General features: G+C 44.5%; 1 protein-coding gene across 2 annotated transcripts in view; it reads right to left on the reverse strand.

The window, feature by feature from the left end:
- LOC119436468 (calcium-activated potassium channel slowpoke) overlaps window positions 1-22,512 on the reverse strand; it is a 194,084-nt gene that overhangs the window by 35,883 nt on the left and 135,689 nt on the right. The window contains exons 7-17 of one of the 2 annotated variants that reach the window (XM_049657971.1): window positions 21,241-21,352; window positions 18,804-18,955; window positions 16,670-16,837; window positions 14,701-14,792; window positions 11,196-11,306; window positions 10,315-10,420; window positions 9,603-9,755; window positions 6,162-6,317; window positions 4,834-4,946; window positions 3,981-4,139; window positions 3,804-3,880 (exon numbers count right to left, since the gene is read on the reverse strand). In XM_049657971.1, coding sequence (XP_049513928.1) covers window positions 3,804-3,880; window positions 3,981-4,139; window positions 4,834-4,946; window positions 6,162-6,317; window positions 9,603-9,755; window positions 10,315-10,420; window positions 11,196-11,306; window positions 14,701-14,792; window positions 16,670-16,837; window positions 18,804-18,955; window positions 21,241-21,352 — 1,399 coding nt within the window. Of the gene's footprint in view, window positions 1-3,797; window positions 3,881-3,980; window positions 4,140-4,833; window positions 4,947-6,161; window positions 6,318-9,602; window positions 9,756-10,314; window positions 10,421-11,195; window positions 11,307-14,700; window positions 14,793-16,669; window positions 16,838-18,803; window positions 18,956-21,240; window positions 21,353-22,512 lie in introns of both variants that reach the window. The other variant, XM_049657966.1, reaches the window with a different exon arrangement.

Here is a 22,512-nt window from a genome sequence, read left to right on the forward strand (position 1 = left end):
GGACCTCTAACCGTGCGTCCATACAACATCTCGAACGGTGAAAAATTGAGACTTGCTTGTGGCACTTCTCTGTATGCAAACAATAATGCTGGTAGGTAACTGTCCAAATCCGTAGGTCTTTCTTGACACATCTTCTTTATCATGTTCTTCAATGTGCCATTAAATCTTTCTACCAGGCCGTTCGCCATAGGATGATACGGCGTTGTGAGCAACTGTTTTATTGAGAGCAACCTGTTGAACTCCTTCATTAGGTCAGATGTGAAGTTGGATCCCCGGTCACTAAGAATTTCTCGGGGAAGACCATACCGAGAGAACATCTCTATTAGAGCCTCGGCAACCTGAATTGAATCTATGCCTTTTAAGGATTTATTTCCTGAATACTCGGTCTCACACTTCGCAGGAACATTGATTATGAGAAGCTGTTGGGGGTAGCTAGTTCTCTGGGACTTAGCCGACCCTCCGGTACGTACACTGCACTACCGAAAACAGAGCCATCATTCTGGTGTGGTACCCCTTGCTCTCCAGTACAATAGGACTCGGCGGCGTGGTCATCGATAGCCTTATTGTGGTAACTTTTCTGTCGCAACAGTTTACTTGTGTGAGGCTTCTCTTCAGGTATGTTATGACTGCTATGTATTAGGTTGACTGCCTCTGGCATCTCAATCTCCCTCTCCTGGAACTGTCCCCTCTTCTCATATGCTTGCCGAAGTTCTAAAGACCGAGCGGTATGGATACGGTTCATTACATCCTCAATTAGCTTGAGGCCTTGCTCCTTACTAAGTTTTTTCTCGCGAACGGTAGCTAATATGCTGTCCCAATCCATCTCTAGACCACCAAAATCTGTGACAGGGCCGGAAATGATGGAATATCCTGGCAGGCTCGCCAAATTGTCACGGATTTCCGTAGACTAAAGACAGACAGGGACAAGTCACTCGTTTAAGACATTTATAATTGCAAAAAGGAAACGGCAAACAACACAAAGCAAACAATTTCCAAAACGAGTTAATTCCAGTAATTCCCCAAAGTTCTCAGCTATCTTGATATGATGAGTCCAAAATATTTACATTGAGTGCATCAACGTGGCCACGTCGTCGTCGCAGCTTCCGCCGACACGTCGTTGGGCCCGCCGATTCGTCGTAGACTCGAAGTCGCTGTGTCCGACGTTCGGTCCACGGTTGTCCTGGATCGGTGGTCAGGACGGTGGGGTGACCGAGGCGCCTGGATCGCCCGGTCAACTCCGCTAACCTGCGCATCGTAGCCGCAGGGAATCCGGGAAGCGGCACCGTCAGCCTGTAGCTGCGGTTTCCGGTGGGGCGTCCACTCAGCTCGCGGGTCGTGGCTGCGGCAGCTGAAGAACAGCTTCCACTGGGTTGCCGCCGTCTCCGCGATCCACCCGTCCTGTTCGGCCTCCAGCTCCTTCCGCCCCTCGTCGTCCCAGAGCGTACCTGGGCTGCTCTCTTCGGCTACGTGTCTCTTCTCCCGTTGGCCACGTAGCTGCGCGTGCACTTTTGCGCTTCTTCTGCTTTCATAATGCATTCTTTTTATTCGGACGCTCTTATTTTATAACTTCTTTCTTCTTTATTTCTGCCACCGACTCCTCGTGTCTTCTTTTTCTCTTTTTATCTTCTGCTTTTTCTTCTTCTTTCTTTCCCCTTTATTGGCTCATGACATATTAAGAAAAAAACTCTGCTAAACTGTCGTAATTTTTAAACTTCCGAGCCGTTGTTAAACCATGCATTTTTTTTAATGCGATTAGCATTTTAGGGTACTTCAAGCACCACCTGTGCGTTACGCGCCACAAAAGAGCTGCTGACGTTCTTGCGGGCCACGAGCCTTAACGAAACTTTGTAAATATCTCTATAGTGTACACATGTGTACGTGTGATTGTATGTACGGTTAAGTGTTTATCACTGTATGTCTCATAATCATCACCCTGCACCTGGAGTATCATGTCAGGCGAACAGCAAGGCTAACATTTCCAACATATTGTATCTCTCTCTCTTCACGCACTTTCCTGGCGCTGTCTGTCTGTGTATCTAACTGTTTTCCCGCCAACTTGTGCCACTGCAGGTAGTTCAGGGTCTAATGGTTAGGGCACAGGGCTGCTCTGATGAGGGAACCGCGCTCGAAACCAACCATCTGCAGGCCAATTTCACGAGCCACGGGTATGTGACATTGGGTATGTGCCGCTCATAAGTAAACCCGTTTCACGCCAACTTGGGTTGCGCCACTGCTTGTGGGTCGCTCTTCAATGAACCTCTTTCACCCCAACGTTTATCACTGGGTATGCGAAATTAGATATGCGCCATACTTCAGTGAACCTTATTGATGCCAATTTGGTTGACTGGGTATCTGCCGCTCTTCAACGACAAGAAGACTCGTTTAAATTCCTCGGTGCTGGGAAGAGTCGAACCTGCGTCACTCAGACAAGATATTCACACACGCACCACGCGGGCACTTCGCTGCGGCGGCGCGAGATGGCGCAGGGTGTCCAGAGGAAAGCGTGAGAGAGTGCAGCCCGCCTCGTGCCGTCACGTTTCGGCGGTGGCAATGTACGGTGTTTCCGACACGTTGCTTCAATGCTAATCGCATTAACGTCGACTGTAATCGTGAGATGAGTTCTGTCAGGCTTTCGTTTTTTCCTACGTGCTCGGCTCCACTGTCACATCTTTAGGAGAAACACGTGGCCACGAAGCACGACATCATGCACGTTAAAAGAAAGCGCTGGCTGTACGCGCTTAAGCTCTTGATGCCTCTCACGGTTCATTCTATGCCCAGATTTCGACAAGCTCAACATGCAAAAAGCGTACGACTAAGAAAATGGCGCTCGTCAAGCGAAAAAATATGGTTTAAGCATGATCAAGTACCCTCTGCTAGTACAGTCTAGGTGTTATTATTATTATTATTATTATTCTTTTTACCGATCGCTCGCGTAGACAACTATACGATTTCATTTTGCGAATTGGAATTGAAATAGAAAGTGGTTTTGTTTTAGAGATTATCAAAAGTGATGAAGAGAATTCCAAGTGGCAAATACTCAAAGAAGCAGCCTTGAGCCCCAAATGAACACAAAGATATTTCGCGCACTCGTTTTAAGTCCTTTTAAAAAAGTGGGAAACAGCAGTGCAATACATTTTATAAATAAGACAGCTTAAACACACATTAATGAAATTTTGCAGCGTACGCTACCTGCTCGTTTGTCGGAAACGCAAGATTAAGACGCTTCTATATTTTGCCAATGTCATTAAACGGAGCGCAACGAGAAACAAAAGAAATAAGATGCTCACACAACTCAAGTTGTGTTGAGAGTGTAATACATACTTTTGCCTTTTCAAAGTAAACAACATGGTGCACAATGCATGAAGCGACAAGCAAGCATTTCATGTCAAGGGTAGAAGAGCAGATTCAGTGTGTTTTTCAGCTCTCAGATAGGGCGGTGCATAAAGCGGTTTCGCCAAGACAGTTCGTGTTCAATCGTGGCAGCTGAAGCACAGCGAGTGTGACCGTACAGAAAGCTCACGCAAAGCGGGGGACACATTTATGATCACCTTTTCATTCACTGCCAGAGCAAGAAAGCGGCGCTTGAACACTCAGCCTAAGGATTTGATTCAAACACAGGTGTAACACTGCCGTGGGCCAGGTGTGCTTTACGATCACGGCGCTTCTTAGCAAACACTTAGCCGCTTAGCAACGAACAAACAAACAAAATGAACAACACTCAGAAGCTTTGTCCTCGCCCAACCTGGATTGTGACGCTGGCTGTTGGCCGAATGAAAGCTGTGCCAACATTTCAAAACACTTACGATTCTTGCACTTGCACTTCTTGATGAGCTTTTCATCCTTGATGTCTTCGTGGCAGTTTTTGCAGTAAAACCATGCCCTAGGAAAGCGAAAAAAATTTTAATCAATCTTTAAGGGTTAGTAAGAAAGATTTCACTGATGGTGAGAGAGAAAAAAAAATCAGCTTCAGGCTTTGTTACCTTTTCACTTCGTCTGCAGACTGAGCAATAAAAAACCCCTGAGTGTTAAGAGTAATCTTTATTTTCTTCTTGGGATTGATGGCAATCTTGGAATCTGAACCATCATCAACAGCGACCTCAATGGCCAAAAGTAGCAGTTTTAATTTCACAAAGCAAAGCCTGAAAAGCAACAGACGTGTTTCCATCAGGCACAAAGGACGACAACAACAATTAAAACAGCTGAAGCAAAGGGCACTGCTCCAGTTTTCAAAATGACCATTGAAAGTTGCTACACTAGTATGGTATATTACAATGTCGCAAATGCGCACAAGTAAGAGCCAGCATCGTAGTTTTAAACCATGAAGTGAGGCTCTCTCATAACCGCTAATAGAGCCTCGTGAATCTGTCGGCAAGATCGCATGGTGGGTTCAAGTATAGAAAACGAAACATCGCAATGCGATGCATTTCCCCTCATCCTTCGCCCTGCTGAATCGGTGTTAGAAAAACAAACCCACGTGCGCGCCGTGGTTAAACCGGCGTACCGTCAGCCTCTGGCATTCAGATGTTCTAAAGGTTAATACTGTTGGCTGTGTCCAATCATTTACACGGCACCCTTACGAAGAAATCAACGGGCCATTGCTTCCTACCACCACACTTTGGCCACCAACTGCACTGAACAAAACTCACTCCGCTCTCCGGGAATAGAACAGCGCGCTAATTATTTTATGTAAACGCGAAATCTCGGACGCAATGAAAGAATGAAGTACGTTAATGCTGATGCAAACGCCCGTGACGAAGATTGACATGCGCACTCCAGTCTTCTATGCAAGAAAAAAGTATCTATAAAAGAGTAAACGAGTCAATAAGTGCTTACTCGGCTGCCTGAGGAAAGGTCATGCCTGTAAAAGAGGCGGATAAGCTCTCGGTGTACATCTCCATTCCTGTGCCGCACAGATAATCGTTTTGCCATGCGGGCATGTCAGGAGACTGAAAAACAAAGCGAGATAGGACGTTTCGTCGCCGTTTTACAAGACCACCCTAAATACTCGATTTTCTTTTTGTGTGGGAGTCAAACCCATACTTGTTTCACTTATCCAACCCCCTAAGGGCGGCCTTAGAGCACCTCTGAGCTTTATGCATACCACAGTTAAGGAGAGAGAGAGAGAGAGAGAAGGATATGATTTTGCATGCTAGTTGCGGAGTGAAATGCCGAACCCATATAGAAAAAAAAAGAGGGAAGACAGGGTTATAGACAAAGTACAGAAAGAGGAAACACACCGACCAGGACGCGAGCTAACCGACAACTGCTGTTCTCTGCTCACCTAAGAAAAATAAATAAGTAAACAACGTGCACCGAAAGTGTTCCGTCTCTAAGCTAACTCACTCCCACAAAGCTCTACGCCCACCCGATAAAGTAACGAGACGTGACACCGAATGCAAGCAGTACTCTACCCCACAAAAAGGCTGCCCGCTTCTACCTACATCCAATTCAATCCGTCTACGCGCTACGCCTCGCTATCACTAACGCACTCACTCACACCAAATAGTTTCTTGAAGAAGCTGACTTCCTGTAATTAACGTTGAAAAAAAGGCACAAGTCAAATCCTCAAATGCTAAGCACATTTAATAAAAAACAATAAACGAAGCTCCCTGACAAGCCGTTCAATTGCGATTACATTGCGCAGTGCAAATGCGAGTTACCAAAAAAAAAAAAAAAAAAAGCCTGCGCTTATGCTGCTGTATCATGGCACGGCTTTTTTTTTTCTTTCATTGAATGGTATTCATTCGAATATCATTCGGACCCTGCAGGGGCATTAAGAAAGATGCTTCTTGCGAGTTGCAGCCAGAAGAACTCACTGCACCATGGCACCAAAATGAAAACAAAATACGTATGCATGAGATAGTATAACGGGAATAAAATAAACACCTGTGACAGCTTGGTTTTAGAGAAACTTTATGACGCCACGCAGACTCGGTGTGTATTGAAACAGCCGTAATTCAAGGCCTAGAGAAAAAAAAAACGCTTTTCGGAAATCACCCCCTTCCTTCACATCACACACACACACACATCCCAGAACGTCAACATGAGTAAATTCCATGCGTATTGTTCTTCCTTGCTTTCTTTCTTTTTTCTTTCTTGCGGAGAATGAACACATGATGCATGAGCGCAATTAGAACGGAGCGCGAAGTGGGGCCACTCACCGTTTTGTAGGATCTCATAGCAAACAGGTTGGCCATCATGGTTGAAAAACCGGGGGCCAGGCAGCTTTGTGCAATGAAGCCGAGTTTCAGCTCCGACACGCATATCACGTCATCTCCCCGTTTCCAGTTCCAACTGGGGATATTCAGCAAGTAAGCCTGCAAAATGAAAATAAGAAAAAGAAAAAACTAACGTCATTTCTCGCTCCTTACAGGCACCCCCCCCCCCCTTTTTTTTTGTAGGAGGATAACAGCTGTACCCAGACTTTCATTGCACTAAACAGCAGTTACTAACCTGCTGGATATCTCCTTTTCTACTCTATGGGCTCCTGCCGTTCGTCAATATTCGAACTGCGCGTAGCACATTTTGTGACAATCTTAATCGTTGGTGTTTATCTGTCCCATGAGGAGGCTTACGGTTTTCTGGTTTTTAGTTTTGCGCAATCAGCTAGCGTTCACTCGTGTTTCTTTTTAGAAATCATTGCATTTCCAGGCGTTGTTCGCTGGAAATGACGAAAGGCGGTGGCTGTCAGCGGTAACACACACACACACACACACACACACACACACACACACACACACACACACACACACACACACACACACACACACACACACACACACACACACACACACACACACACACACACACACACACACACACACACACACACACACACACACATATATATATATATATATATATATATATATATATATACGGAAAAATAATAATTCTACAGGGCTATACCACAGGCGATCAACGGCGCTTAGCAACTAATGTAGAAAGTTCAAAAGCATGCATCCACTTGAGCTAAGCACTGTTTAGGCTCTGCAGAGAAGAACAGTCGCTGATTTTCTTTTTTTTTTTTGCCCTTTAAGATGCGCCGTTCCTGCACTGGCAGCGTTGCGGCAAGTGGCCATTGAGAGGAGGTATTCCACATTACAACTATTTAAACAAAATACTTCAAAGCCCAAACGTTTCCGCGTTTTAAAGCGAAGCTTTCTTTGGGAACCCTCCCAGACTTTCCTGACCGTGGCTGCTGGGTGCTGCTGTCTTGTCGAATAGCTCACCCTTAGAAAAGGACTGCAATCTTAACTACCCTTACAAGTGCCCTGGCTGCTGGCCTTCCTTTTTATGAAATTACGCAGTACTAAAACAAATGATACCTAAATATCCTCATTGTATCAAATGTACTTCATCGAAAGCAGAATTACTTTAATTAAGCAAACCTTTCTATGCTTACTTTCTTAAGGTATAAGGTTTGGTGCATCTTTTGCCGAGAAAAGTGCAGTTTACTATTGCACTAACCCGCCGTGGTTGCTTAGTGGCTATGATGTTGGGCTGCTAAGCACGAGGTCGCGGGATCGAATCCCGGCCGCGTGTTTCTATTTGCGCCCAAGCCAGCTCTCGACCGCTGGCGCCGCCCGCGTACCATGTTTCTAGGTGGTTTGTTTCGCCGAGGGCACTCAAACGCAATCATATGGTTCGTATGAATGCACGCTCTGAAAGCGTGGCTTAGTGGCTTAGTGGAAAAAACAATTTCCTCACGATCACATTTCGTTCAGATGATCATGCACTTAAAGGACATTTACGACCAAGAAGAATGTCAGCCGGCTTGGTATCCACTTTTGATTAGGTGTTTAACTTCCCCTTACAAGTTTTTGCTGTGAAGGACGGTGTTGCTATGTGTGGCGTTATCTTCATATGGACTGCTCGTTGACGTTTGATTAGTTATGTCCACCTGGTGCTCATATTGTTGTAAATAGTTCCTGTACATACAACATTTCATTCATTGTTATAAACACCGTGTTAACAAGTGGCTTAGTGGTTACGACGCTCGCTTAGAGACCCGGGTTACGCGGGCTCGAATCCCGCCTAGCCTAGGAGCTTTTTTCTTGGTTTTTTCTCGGTTTGGCGGCGCGGTCGGTTGAACCGCGGTGCCGCGACGGAAGCCGCGGTGCCGGGCGCCGACGCCAAGCGGCGGTCGTTGGGGTGTTGCGGAGCGCAGCATAGCAACACCCCAAATAAAAAAAGTACTGCTCCAGTCAGATAGACTGCTCCCTCGCTGATAGTGAGATTATATTTGGATCATCAAAACAGTGATGTGCTTATTTAGGAATACCATCGATCCCTTAACAGCAGTCACAGTCGTGCCTAGTCACCACCAGCCCAGCGTGTTCTCCGTTCCAACGGCGGTGGCTAGCAGGGCCGCCTGGATCGGCGCGCGCGGCGATCCAGGCGGCCGTGCGGCTATAAACCTAGAAACATGGTACGCGCGAGCGGCGCATGGCGGCGCCAGCACTGGGCTTGGGCGCAAATAGAAACACGCATCCCGGCCTCGGCGGCCGCATTTCGATGGGGGTGAAATGCGAAAACACCCGTGTACTAATTCCCCTACCCCTTTCCCCCTTTATGCCGGATCGTCAATAAAGTTGTTTCACTCACTTAGGTGCACGTTAAAGAACTCCAGGTGTTTCAAATTATTCCGTAGTCCTCCACTACGGCGTGCCGCAATCAGATCGTAGTTTTGGCACTTAAAACCCCATAATTTAATTAACTATTGCACTATATCCAGGATTGGCCCGCTCTAGTGAGCCCTTGACCTAATGTCGGCCCCGACCCTGGATACAGTGTAATAGAAAAGGGCCCAATCCCGGAGACAGTGTAATGCATGCTCACGTGGGTCACGTGGCGAGTGTCTTCGTGTAGGCAGGTAATCGCTATGGTGCAAAAACGCTGCGCAGAATATAAACAGTTGCATCCTCCCCCCCCCCCCCCTCCTCCCATTTCTTTAACCGCTTCACTTCTCAGATTCCAACACGTGAGTTGGATCTGCATAATGTTTTAGTCTTAACCGCATTCGCAATTTTCTTTACTAGTGGATGTTTTTTTTCTTGTTTTTTCTTCTGTTGTTAACTGAAAACCAGAAAGTCAGAACCCTACTTGTCAGGAACGTTTTACCAGAAACCCTGAGCGGCAGAAACGACACTAGCACAGTGGAATTATATAGTTGGCGACACGATTCACGCGCTGCTTGAATAGGGTTCGATTTCGTAAATGAAGCATTAGCGTCAAGGCTAAGTAATGAGAATAAGCTAGGGAAAAGTTGTGACGCAAAAAGTACCTCTTCGTTTCAACTAAACCATTTAACCACAATGTAGCGACTGCAACGATGAAAAGAGAGTGGCGACGTTATAGGGGAAAAAAAAAGGGGAAAGGACGTTTTATTTTGTTAGTAAAGAGCACATCTCAGCCAGTTGCATTGGAATTGTTTTTTGATAACGTGCGCACGCTCAATCGGCCAGATTTTCAATATCGATGTAGTAAAGGCCTTCAAAGTATAGGTTGCTGGCAAAGCAGGATACATGGGGTTTACTCTTTTTTTTTTCATTTTCAGCACAAAGTGAAGCAACAAATTCAAGACCCGGTAAAATGCACACCTTGTTGTGATACTGCATCAGCTGAATGATGACCCTGATGTCATCAGAATAGTTTTTAATGGAGATGACTCTCATGATGTTGGCAGCGTCCTCTGCATCCGGGTCCTGACAGTACTTGTTTGCCAGCACCAAACATGCATCTGCCTCGTGGACCTGCGAATCAAGGTTTCAAGGCTTGTCAGTTGACCCGTTCCCGCAAACTGGTGATGCAACACGTGTTCCACTTTACATGTGGGATGTTACGATTGGCTCTGTGCATTGGTGATTAAGCACTTCATTCTTAAATGAAAATAAAAGAGGTGCTGGCGCCTATACAGAGGGCACTCGCTACTCTTTGAGGCAAATAATCAGTAAAACACGAGTAAATACCCTCTCGTCGAGGTTGCGTGAGGCTCTGCGGAGCTCCGCCCTCGACGACCAAACCTGGGCGACCCAGCACGCCCGTGAGGCGGCGGCGAGGCAAGCCCTCGACGTCCCCTCATGGGAGGCTTAGGCCCGGCCATAATAAAGTGCTGGTTCCACAATAAAATTTTATTCCTCCTCCTCCTACCCGTGGCATGCTCAAACGAAACACTCACAGATGCGTGGTATAGTCACAGAGAAGTTGCACGTTTCAGTGACCCCCATGATTCAATCATCACGAACTTTATATAAATATAGAGACACACAAAAGATACTCCAATACAAGGTCTATAGATATATGTATGAATACCTTGACTCGTTGCAAGTCAATTGGATTCATGACGCTGCCTTGAAAGAACTCCACTGTTGTAAAATGCCTTTTTATCAGACCTTCCAGCTCGAGGTCTGGAGGTTTTCTGCAAGCGAGAAAAAGCGACAGTGCCAGCACTGTTAGATTATGTTACAGGCGATAGGGGCAGGCTAAGCGAGTGTGATGGAATATTGTGGAAGGAACAAACCACGTGTGTTCCATCTTTCTTTCGCTATGCTTATCTACTGCACGTGAGTTACTGTTCATGTTCCATAACATTCCCTGGATATCTGGATATCACTGACACGTCAGTGATATTGTTATACTAACCAAAAGTATGGTATTTCACATCGTCATTGGGGATTTTTGCAGTACTTAAAGTAGATTTTCTTTTTTTTTCTTTTACTGTACCATGTCGCATAAGCTGTTTGTTTCTTTTTGTAAAACCGTCTAACACAATGCCCACCTGCTGTGGTCTCACTGAGACTGGCAGTATCGCAGATAAAATAAAAATAAATAAATAACTGTTCCTGCCAAATATCGGCCAGTCTGTTGATGTCACTTAAGTCGATCTTGAGATTACCATAACAGCTCTTTCGCTAAATGAGGAGACTTCTGGGCGAAGACAATTGGCGACGATGAGGCATAAAATAAAACACATTGTCCTTAATTCCCCGCTCCCGAATCGGAAGCTCCTGAATCATGGTTGAAGACTAAACAAAAATAACGTGAGGAATGTTATTAACTATTTCGTGACGCAAAAAAGTACAAAAAAATCTGCAGAGAGCGACTCACTTTTACAATGTGACCTATTACTGTAATACAAGTGTTTCGCAATCGATGTGCGGACTGCTGAAAAGAGGCGACAGGATGACACTTACCTGTGTAAAAAAACTACCTCTACATCTACATCTTCTCGGTCCTCATGGAGGAAATCTTTCAAGAAGTGGGACACAGATTCATAGGTGATGTGTCCACACACGACAATGTGCCTGTAAGCAAGAATAATGGTCTGTGCTGTAAACAATACAAGTTTCTTGAATACATTCAGGAAGCACAGAACCGTAAAATGCTCATAATTATCGGCGCCTTGAGAAAACAAAAAAATAAGCTTGTGAATTATGTTTTTTTTATGAAGACGTTTACGATAATTCCGGCATTCCATACGTCATAGGGAAGATGGTGGGAGGGAGGGTGGGGGGCGTGAAGGGTACATCTGAATTACAATGCTCGTGATCAAAATGCACAGACAAAATTCCTATTACACATTTCCTGTCGTAATATTAAACGACGCGTAAAAAACGGTAAAGATGAAACAATAGAATTTACACATCAGGCAATAAAAGCTTTATATACTTTTATATGTGCACGTTAAGGCTGATGTCATTACTGCCCTGCCATTCATCCTTTTCCGCCGCATGCTCAGGGAAACACAATTCTTTATTATGTGTGAGCATCTAGGAATATCAAAGTAATGTACACTTTACTGGCAGCAGAGCAAAACCATGGGAACAATGCAGAAGGCTTTCAGTAAATTGTTACTGTTGTTTCAGACTTGTACCTCAACAAATTGCAGTGGTTACATTCCCAAGGCTTTGCTTTAATCTGCCACATAATCGTACAGCGATGGTGATATCACTAAGCTCCGAAAAAAAAAGTAGAAAAAGCTGATATGAATGGCTCATCAACACTGTCGCGAGCTATCCTTTGTGTAGAAATGAAAACTCCTATGTACACGTGAGCAATGACATCAGATAAATTCACAGTAGGCATGGCAGGCAATTTTCAAAGCCAACAGCAAACTGGCCCAGACAGCACCTTGTACAGCCTGCTGCAGATGGCACACAACACAGCCTGGCAGCACACAAAACGTGGTTTCATTTGATGCCACGAAAAACATTTGTAAATAACGAAGGCCAAAGCACCAAACATGCAACGTTTATTTACATTGTGTCTAAAAACAAAAAAGGAAAAGACATGCAGGCGTGCGGGTGAGGACATGCAGCGAGCAGCAACTACGAACATCGCGGGAACTACGGTGGAGCCTGAATGTTCGCGGGGAAAGTCGCTTCTAATACTTGTGCAGTTTTCTGGTTATTTCCTACATGATTAACTAAAACGTTTTGAGAACCATTCGCGCTGTTTGTCTGGAAGGCGCGGCTGAATCACTGTCACGTTTTTCGTGCTCAATCTACGAGACGGCACGTAGCGTTTTTATAGTGGAATAGCATGCCAGCAGGAGAGCTACGCAACACTATAGCACACACTACGTACTACTCTCCTGTTAATTTTTTTGCGGCATCATCATAACTCGCGAGTCAGGAGGCGCAGTACGGACGCGCCCTTACGAAGAGATTTGGCCGCGAGGTTGTGATGTTCTCATCAACACTAATTATGTTTTTGACGCATGCATCTAAATGAGCTTTTTTGGCTCAGAGCCACTGAGCTGCGTGATACCAAGCGACTAATAGATGTGCTCACCATGCTCAATCATTAACCTCCTTTGTTAGTTGTCGAGAAAAGAAACAGGCGTTATGCGACGCGGTGTTAGGACTGGCTGAAACATTAATAACGGACTTCAGAAGTCCGCATATATCAGGGTGCTCATAGAGACCATGCAGGGGAAGTTCGGCAGTCGAAAAACGAAAAACCACTACGAAGTAGGGTTATAGAAAGAGAGAGAGAGAGAGACTACATTTCTACCAGTGCCACAAAATACACGTTACCTTCGTCCTCTTTCTGACTTGAATGTTCCACCGTACTTTGGCCTTGAACCAATTAGGTCTATGATCTCCGGTATACAGCTAGCGAACACGGCCTATCGCAACAGCCGGACAGCAAAAGGAGGAAAAAAAAGAGAGAGAGAGAGGGAGAGACGGGGAAAGATGAGGGAAAGACAGGAAAGAGAAAGAGATAGAAAGAGGCACTCAACCAGCACCAGGCAACGCCTGTCCGAGACGGCAATACACTGAACCCACAAAGAACTCCTCGGTTCCTGTCCTGCTCTGAACGGCCTCGCCGCAGAAAAAGAAATAACGCAAAGCCGGGTTTAGCGGGAAAAAAAGGAGGATCAGGAAAGAAAGAAAAGTCAAAATAGTAGAAACGCTCAACAGATGCTTGAACAGCCAGCACAAGCAAAAACTTTTCTTTATCTTTGTTTCCTTCTTTATTTTATTTTGTTACGCGGTGGAGTCAGCACGCGTGATAACTTCAAAAAGCACCGTTGCTCGGAGTCGTTGATAAGTTGAATCTGCAGCACGATTCTTCGCACATAGGTGCAGGTTCTCGCTGTCTAGCTGCTTGGCATAGGTAGCGACCGCACCGGACACTACCTGCTGCTGGTTTTAAGGGGGAGCAAAAGAAGCACCCTCCTCATACGTTGTGAAAGGACGAAGGAGGCATCCACAGACTGCAGGGCAGGAAATTCAGACGAAAGGGTTAAAGTAAGCTAATCGCTTGTAACGAGACGCACACAAAAAAAGGCCCTACTGAGAAGAACCAGAAATCACCGAGACGAACTTGCTTAGGAGCACGAAATCCACAACAAATTATTAAAAAATAAGCTAACGGTCTCTCAAGGGTTAAAGCCCCATAAAATACTTGATATCATACGCACCAATCTGTGCGGCAAATAACAGTGCCTGATGCTACCTGAGTGCCTGCATGCTGCGCTGCACGAAAGCTACAAATCGTTCGTAGAGCCGATCCTTGACCTGGACAAAACAAGACTGGTCAAGCACACTCGTTTTTTTTTTTTGGAAATGTCGTTTATTTTGACAACGGAAAATCACTCCCCTGTTTCACTCCCAGAAAAACAAGAACAAAAAGTACACGGTACCTGAAGCGGTCAACAAGCTAGTCGCGAGATTACGGTGCCAAAGACTGTGCGCAGCGGTTGGCACGCGTCTGCGCTGATGTTTTTATGACGAAGTCTTTGGCCAGCGCTGTTGTCCGGCATAATTAAACGCAGTGGCCGCGGTGTGTGTGGCTGAGAGCGCGGCGTGTAGTCGAGGGTCGGACCTGGAACCTGTACCGCCGCCACGAGCGTGTTTCCCCGCGGGCAGCGTGCCACACAGCCCAATGTGCAAAGTGACGACACCAGATGCGGCTCGCAACGATGAACGCCTTCTGGCCAGCAACCAACCACTAAGCCGTGCAGGGCAACAAGGCATGCATGAAGAGAGAGAGAGAGAAAGAGAGGCACAATACTGACGACGAACGACGCAGGACGACGGCCAAAGAAAACATCAACAAAACAGGAAGATAGAAACAAACAAACAAACGGTGGCAGGAAGAAACCAAAGGTGAGCCACACGTCACACGTCGCATGAGACCTGCCGATATGTGAATAAACGACACAACACGGTCAAGTCACCCACACTGTACCTTTTCCCATGCTCCCGCCTGTACTCGCCGCCATATTTGGGCCTAGTCCCTATCAACTCTAGAATCTCAGGAATGCAACTGGCAAACACGGCCTACGAGAATAGAAAAAGAGAAAGAAAAAGAAAACACAACAAAACAAACAGACTGGTGGTCGCTGACGTGCGACGCTCATCATTAAGCATGCTCGAAAATTTGTTCCCCCTCTTGGAGCGCATTCTTCAACTTCTGCACAAACCACCCGAAAAGTGCACTCCACACACTAAGTCAGCTATCCGCGATATGGGCGAAGCGGTTAAACCCGGTGCTTTAGAGCATCTCGGTGGCACCTTGTCCCACTCGAGCAAGGCACAACCGTAATTATTTGAAATCGCTCAAAACAATGCACGCAGTTAGTCTACTACAAATGGTAGGCTATGGTGCGGGCTGCCCTTATTACGAAGCACACTTTGAAGAACTGCGCTTACCGAAGCGCTGCCAGCAGCAGGAAGCCATTGGAAACGTTGGCTGAGTACCTAGGATGTTTTCTATGGACACTCGTACGGCTAGTAAACTGGTTAAACAACACGTGCGCATAACAACTCTGCTTGTGCAATGTCATCTTTAACGAAAAAGAAAATTAATGATGAAAAAAAGACATTTTTTTGGTGTGTGTAATAGACTGGAATATAAAACGTGATCTATGGCTTTAACAAGGGCAATATTGTTTACTCACATCCTGCGCTTAATGATACATACTTCTTGCCCGAATACAATACAATAAAGCTAGCACTTTAAGGAATTTAACTAAATCCAGAGAAAGACAGGAGCGAGAAGAGTGTTTGCATCAGACTCCACTCACAACTACGGGTCGGCATCTTAGTGTGCAAACAAAATTTATCGATCAGGCTGAACCAACGTCCGTAATTCAAGCCTGCCGCAACTGAGTAGCTGGCCACAATATTTTCCCCAGACAAGCTTCAGATGTGCGACCTTTGTCATTATCGAATAAGTGCAGCAGACTCTACGATGTGAGTGAAATCTGGTGCGGCATATGCGATGCAGGAGGAATAGTAAATACGGCAGCAGACATACCGGCCGTGCAAGCCTATAAACTAGGTAACTTTAGGAAGACAGAACTACAATAAGAAAAGGATATATATATATATATATATATATATATATATATAAAAGGTAGTGCGTAAGATGACCGTATTTATTTCCTCAGTAGGCTAATAATATTTGCTCATATGACTTCTTTTTTAAATAGATTGCTATGACCGTAACGTCCTTCAACGACAATGTGATATCAGCTTTGACAGCGCATGAGATGTCTTGCCTTCGTTCACCGGAAAGCATTATAGAAGCGTTCACAATTAGACAACATATACTCTATCTTGAATTCATGTTTAGCCATTTCAAGAGGCGGTTTATAATAGGCCGAACAGCTCAATAAGCAATCCAAACCAGACCTCATATCAGTCAACAACATCGCACGTGTCATCGAAGTCTTTAATAATCGTCAAATGTGACTTCACATAGTTTTCTTCGTTGTCATGTGCCATGATGTCAGGATTTGAATCCTGTCATCATGATGACGGAAACGCATGATAAAAGAAATTCACATGGAAGTCTCTGTGAAATACTCGGTGCCTTTATTTTTTATTCCTTTTTAGCTAGTCACGGAAAAGCTATAAGGGTATGAGGCCTTCCAAGAGCAAAACTCAATAATTCAGTTTGAGAGCTTTCAGAATGCGAGGGTGTTGCGGTTACTGGCACCCGTTTTTACACTTTATAGACACGCATGCTGCTCGGTGTGTTGCAAAATACTATGTTATCACGAATGATGTAGGCACCATAACTGCAAGGCTGCCGATATAACGCAGAAGGTAGCCAGATCAAAGTCATAACTACTGTATTGTATTGATTCTTTTTAAGAGAGCATACAGGCATTGAAAAGTCAAATAAGATGATCCTGATGGCCGTTACTTACCAAGCCAACCAGTATGAAGAGTACTATGAAGACTTGTCCCAGTGTTGTCTGACAGTATACGTCACCATAACCCACAGTGGACATTGTTACGATAAGGTAGTACACACACTCCCAGTACGTCAACTTGCGAGCATTGGCGAAGTCCAGAGGGTCGCCAGAATTCTCCAACTAGGGAACAAATAGTCAGGCGTTACCAGGAGCAAAGAACCATGTACAGTAGTTGATTTGAGCGTTGCTTGTAATAAGGACAAGTTGCTCTTGAATAAGGGCATTCCCGCGGGCAAAACAGCGCAGAACCACAGAACGAAGGAAAAAGCGCTGTGTCGTTCGTCATCTTGCCCACGCTATTTCCCATGTTTTTGCTCTGTTTCGTCTCCGCCAAGTTGTTTCTCTAATGATATCCAACCATGTCCTGAACGAACAGGAACCGAACAATGGTCACATTTTAAACCTCGTCGACGGACTAACTTAACGTCCAGCGACTGGCACATTTACCAAATGAACGCGTTCAAAGCATTCAGGACTAAAATTAGCAACAAAACTTCCACTTTGCTCTCAACAAACTTCAGAAGGTTGGAGAGCATTTGTTTTCTTTTAATGCGGAGTTCTTGTGGAAGGCGAGCGGGCGGGAACACACCCTCGCTCCGCAATAAATGATCCTCATTGTAAGCATAGTAATAACCTTGGTGCCATGTGGTCAAATGCGAGTAGAATAAATGCGAGTAGAAAATACTTTTTCCATTTCCTATTTGCGTATAACTTTTTGGAAGGCTAATTGGTTCGTGTTTATGAAATTAGACTGCTGCGTGAATGCATAAAGGCAAAGTAATAAGGCAGGCAGTCTGTATTCATCCGTTTGTGTCTCTCTATATTCATATTTTGTACAGCTGTCTAACTTTCCAGTTTTTTTTTTTTCACATATATCGACACCACTGGCGTGTCATTTATATAAAACACTGCATGTTACTACGTATTTCCCTTTTTAAACCAACAACCTCCTATAACTATTGCTACTAATGCTTTGAGTGAAGGGTGGCTCGGCATAGAAAGATGCGCGAACCCCAATTAATTTCGCAATGCCTTGGAGAAGCCAGCAAAATAGCACAGATTATCAAGTCACGCTGTTGGTCGCTTTGTTCGGAGCCGGTTTGCAAAAGTGGCAGCATCTTGGCTCCAAACAATTAAATTATGTGTTATGTGTCCCCACAAGTGGGATCAGGTGTACATAGAGTTCCCACGCGGCGGAAACACCCACCAGTGATCATATCTGACAAATATATATTGTGTACTATAAACAATCTTAGATAAAGGGCCTTATATTAGTCGTGCTGACAATGTTGCCTAAAAGTACTTATACTCGCAAATATTCGAAATCTTTTCCTAGTAATGCTGTGCCGTGTCCTGCCATGAAGCGTTTTTTTTTTCATGAGACTATTTGGTCGATAGTTATCAGCATGATTAAAAATACTTGCGCCATCCAATCATTGTTTGATGTACATGATCCAACTTATTCCGTACTTAATAACTAGCTGCACTCTGAACGCAACTCTTCTGAATTGTGCACAGAATACGTGAAAAAAAATTATCATGCAGGTGCTTGCTCGGTTTTTTTTAATGTTTTCTTGGCCAAAGTGAAAGTATGTCATTTTAATTTGGTAATATTTTACTTGGCTATATGTCAGCAGCAATAAGTAGCTGGTCGCATGAGTCTAGAGAAGAGGGATAAGACGCTCTTTTTTGCTATTGTTGCTTAACGAGATACTGAAATTAAATGGCAGATACGGGAAGAAATACGAACCAAGCAATGCCCCAGGCCCTACAAACAGGCAATTAAAACCTTGACGTGGGCCTGTGATGCAACAAGCGATTTCCAAAATCAGTCAGTAATCATTGGTATAGTGAACTTTTTAATGAGTGGGTGTGCCACACATTTGAAGCAATCTTTCCGCTGGTGCAGCCATACTAAAGCTTTGGTGTAGATCAGAAATATGAGGAGTCACAGAAAAGTTTGTGCAGGAGATGCTCTACGACAGACCAACCAGTCTGAGAGCGACGCTATCCGTGTAGGTCTACAGTCTGTGTACAAGACGAAAGGAGCCTGCCTGCGGAACGTGCTGGCGAGGGATGAGCTTACCAAATGGATAATTCCCGCGGCAGTCAGCCAGACGCTGATGACGATGGAGACGAGCTGGGCGAGTCGGATAGAGCTGCTTGTCTTGAGGACGTTCAGGTACTGCAAGATGTCTGGGACAGACATCATTCGCAGGGCTCGCAGAAAACGGAGGCCTGCAAAAGCACATTCTCACTTTTGCTGTCGTCTAGTATTAGCATGCAATTCCAGCCACATCAAATTACAGTGAAAGAACAGCCCTTACCTAGCCTTCACTCGGGTGAAAATCAAATCAAAGGGGCTTCTTCGCTCTGCTATGCGATAAAACAAACAGACGATAGCCGACAGCGTATCGAAGTGCCGCACGTACTTCAGCTGCGCTCCAAGCTTATGCATTTGACAGCATCCTACTCAGTTCCAGCAGAGTTTTGATAGTGTACAACGGCCTTCGAATTGCTTTAAATGCAATAATAACATTCGATGTGTGTTTATGTCCTATTGCAAGTAAGGGGTATTGCAGACGCTGTAGCTTATTCCATTTTATTTACAACATACTGTAGGCCAAGGGCTCAGAATAATCTTGGTCACCTGGAGTATTTTATGCACACTGAAATTTGAACACATGGACATGCTTGCATTTCGCCCCATTTCAATACAGCCGCCGTGGCCAGAGGTTGAACCTGACGCCTTACACATTTTGGTGCTTGAGACTCGCTTTTACCCTACTAGACAGGTATCTTAGAAGCGCGAATTGCTGGGCTAGTTGGTTCATGTTCTAAGCCGAAAAACACCGGCGAAAAAAAAGCTAAGACGCAGGACCAGAGGGAGGCAAACACACACACACAGTCGCGGGACTTACAACTGATTCATTCGAAGCATCCACGTACTTTTAAACACCGCTTTTACTGTTCAAGCGCACGTGCAGAAGAAGCCAATCAGCCACATGAAAGAATTCAACCTAACTCTGATATGTAGCCAACTACTCATTTTGAACTCAAGTTTGGTCATTCATAGAGTGGGCGTTGAATTTTGAATAAAGACTATACTGCCCCAGTACCAATAGCGTAGCTATATTCTGTCTGGGCCCTGTACTATAGCAAACTGTAATGTGCGTTGTATTCTACTTGGGAACGTACAGTAGACTGCGACTACGGAGTGTCACTAAAATACATGGATGGCTTGTGGTTGAGCGCAAACATTTCATCGGGAAATTCTGGTGCATGTAAGTCTAACTTTGCTTATGTGTGTTGTATACACGGCCGCCGCGTTGTACGCAGTGTTGAAAGCGTACGTCATAAACGGTGGAATCTCATCCTAATTCTGATCCGACGCGACATACATTGCAAGCATGTTGGTAAGCGTTCGGTTGGCACGCTCTGTAAGTCCATTGGTTTGGGGATGGTATGAAGTCGAATGTCGGAAGATAGAAGCGCACAAGCATAGTAGTTCTTCCACAACATCTGAAGTGAATCTGAGCCCACGATCACTGATTATCACTCGAGGCGGCCTATGCCGGAGGATGATGGAGTGAAGCAAGAAACAATACACCGCACCAATATCTATGTTTGACATAATTTGTGCCAAGCCTTATAAAAAGGCAGGTGCGCACTAAGCGACGCAGTAACTAACGCAGTATTGTTCGCTGTTCTGCTGAGCAACTCAGAATATTTTTCGCAATGGGCCTCATTAACTAATCAGTAAATATTAATATGTTATCGTTATAACCACTGACTTATAGAACTTCAATACAAAGTTGGAGATCGTACAGACAAACATGGCAACGACTTGACTCCATGAAGCAAATTTTCTTTTGAACGCAGAAAAATTGAAACCATGACGCTTATCATTTTGGAAATAAATTGATGAAACGCTCCTCAGTAAGCTGTACACCTTCTCTACTGAAATTGTCGTGTTTAAGTCTATATATATATATATATATATATAATGAAGAAAAGACAGTGCGACGAACGTTGCATTTGCACAGTATATTTTGCTAACGTTTCGGCTGGTGGACCAGCCTTCGTCAAAGAAAATGTAGGCTTTGGCGAAGGTTGGTCCACCATGCAGCCGAAACGTTAGGAAAATATAGTGTGCAAATCCAACGTACGTCGTACTCTCTTTTCTTCATTATACTACCGGGGCCAGCGTGATTTCCTTATGCACAACTACATATGTATATATCAAGTTGAGTTCTTGCAATTTTGTGTAATATGGTCGAATTGTACAACACTAACATTTTCATGCAATGTGCTAAAAAATTTGTTAACGTTAACTTTGGCACAGTGCATTTGCACATACACAAGTAGTACACTGTGTTGCATCCACGAAGGATAGCGTCGTCGCTGTGAACGAAAACAAGTCAGTAAGTGATCACGTTTGAAGCATGTGACAACGTATGCCATGACACAATACTCGTTATAACTAAGCATAGAACAAGATCCTAAAGTAAGAAAGTACTTACCAATCCATGTACGGTCTAAGTAGATAGAAACAAAGGACGGCGGAATGGTGAAGTAATCAACAAATGAATATAGCTCCAACATGAACCATAACTTATCGCTGGCCGCAATGAACTGTAAAGCGAAAAATAAGGCAAAAGTATTACCCGCATGTCGTCACAGTTTCATGTTTGAACACGGAAAAAAGCATATAGACCCGTACACTGACGAGAGTATTGTCAAAATTGAATGAATACAGAGAAAAGCCGACAGATTCATTTACTCAATGTACTCGCGGCATGATTCCCCTTCCCAACTAATGAAAGATAACGCTATGCAACCCCTGTACTTACGCAGAAAATTTCTGCGAATCCAATTCATATCCCTCCTGCCTGTCTAAAAAGTTTGCTGTAGACCCTGACGAGCACTTGTCACCACTAGGAACTAGACTAAAATGACATATCAAGCTGCATTCCATAACACCGTACTTCGCAAGAACCGATACGTTTAAGAACTCCTTTTTTCCTAGAACTATAACCGAGTGGAACAGACAAAAAATGTACCAAATATTCACATAGAGTAACCTGCTTGAAATATTCAATATGTGTTCTTTGTACTGGCTATCCTACTGCATAGTTGCACTTTTTTTTCTTGCCTACCTTACTTGGGTCAGTTCAGCGCCTGCAGTATGTAATAAATAATAAATAATAGCAAATAAATTATACAGTCGTTTCGCAGTGAGATCTCACCCCCACGAATATGTAGAGCACAAAACCGCAAAGGGGGGAGGGGGTCACACAGATTGCTGAGCGCGGCACAGAACGACAGACACAACGAATATTTCGACCAAAAGCTCTAAAACAGGCCTTCTCTTTTTCATAGAATGTCAGCTTCAGATATCGCCTACCGTAGTCTCTTCTTTCTTTTCCTAATTAACGTATGTGCTTAGTTAGGGAGTGACTGATGTTATTTATTAACGTTTAATTTATCACTCATTGACCGACGTGTCAAATAGAAAGTCTTTTGGTTCGTATTGAAAAGTCTCTACCATATTTATCGCAGAGCCTAACTTTCGCTACACGCTTCATGAGCCTCCAATGTAAGTTTTGCAAACGGAAAACAGGATATTCCTGGCACGTCTATATGTGTATCTGTATTGACGTAATGTTGGCACTTGTCGGTGCCGCTGGCTACCCCACAAGATGATCATGAAAGGAAAAATCAAAGTAGCTATACAGTCACATCATTAATTAGGTACAAGCATAATTATACCGACAACTAGAATTTGCAAGAAG

The sequence above is a fragment of the Dermacentor silvarum genome, chromosome 1 (assembly GCF_013339745.2).
Source record: "Dermacentor silvarum isolate Dsil-2018 chromosome 1, BIME_Dsil_1.4, whole genome shotgun sequence".
Taxonomy (NCBI): Eukaryota; Metazoa; Arthropoda; class Arachnida; order Ixodida; family Ixodidae; genus Dermacentor; species Dermacentor silvarum.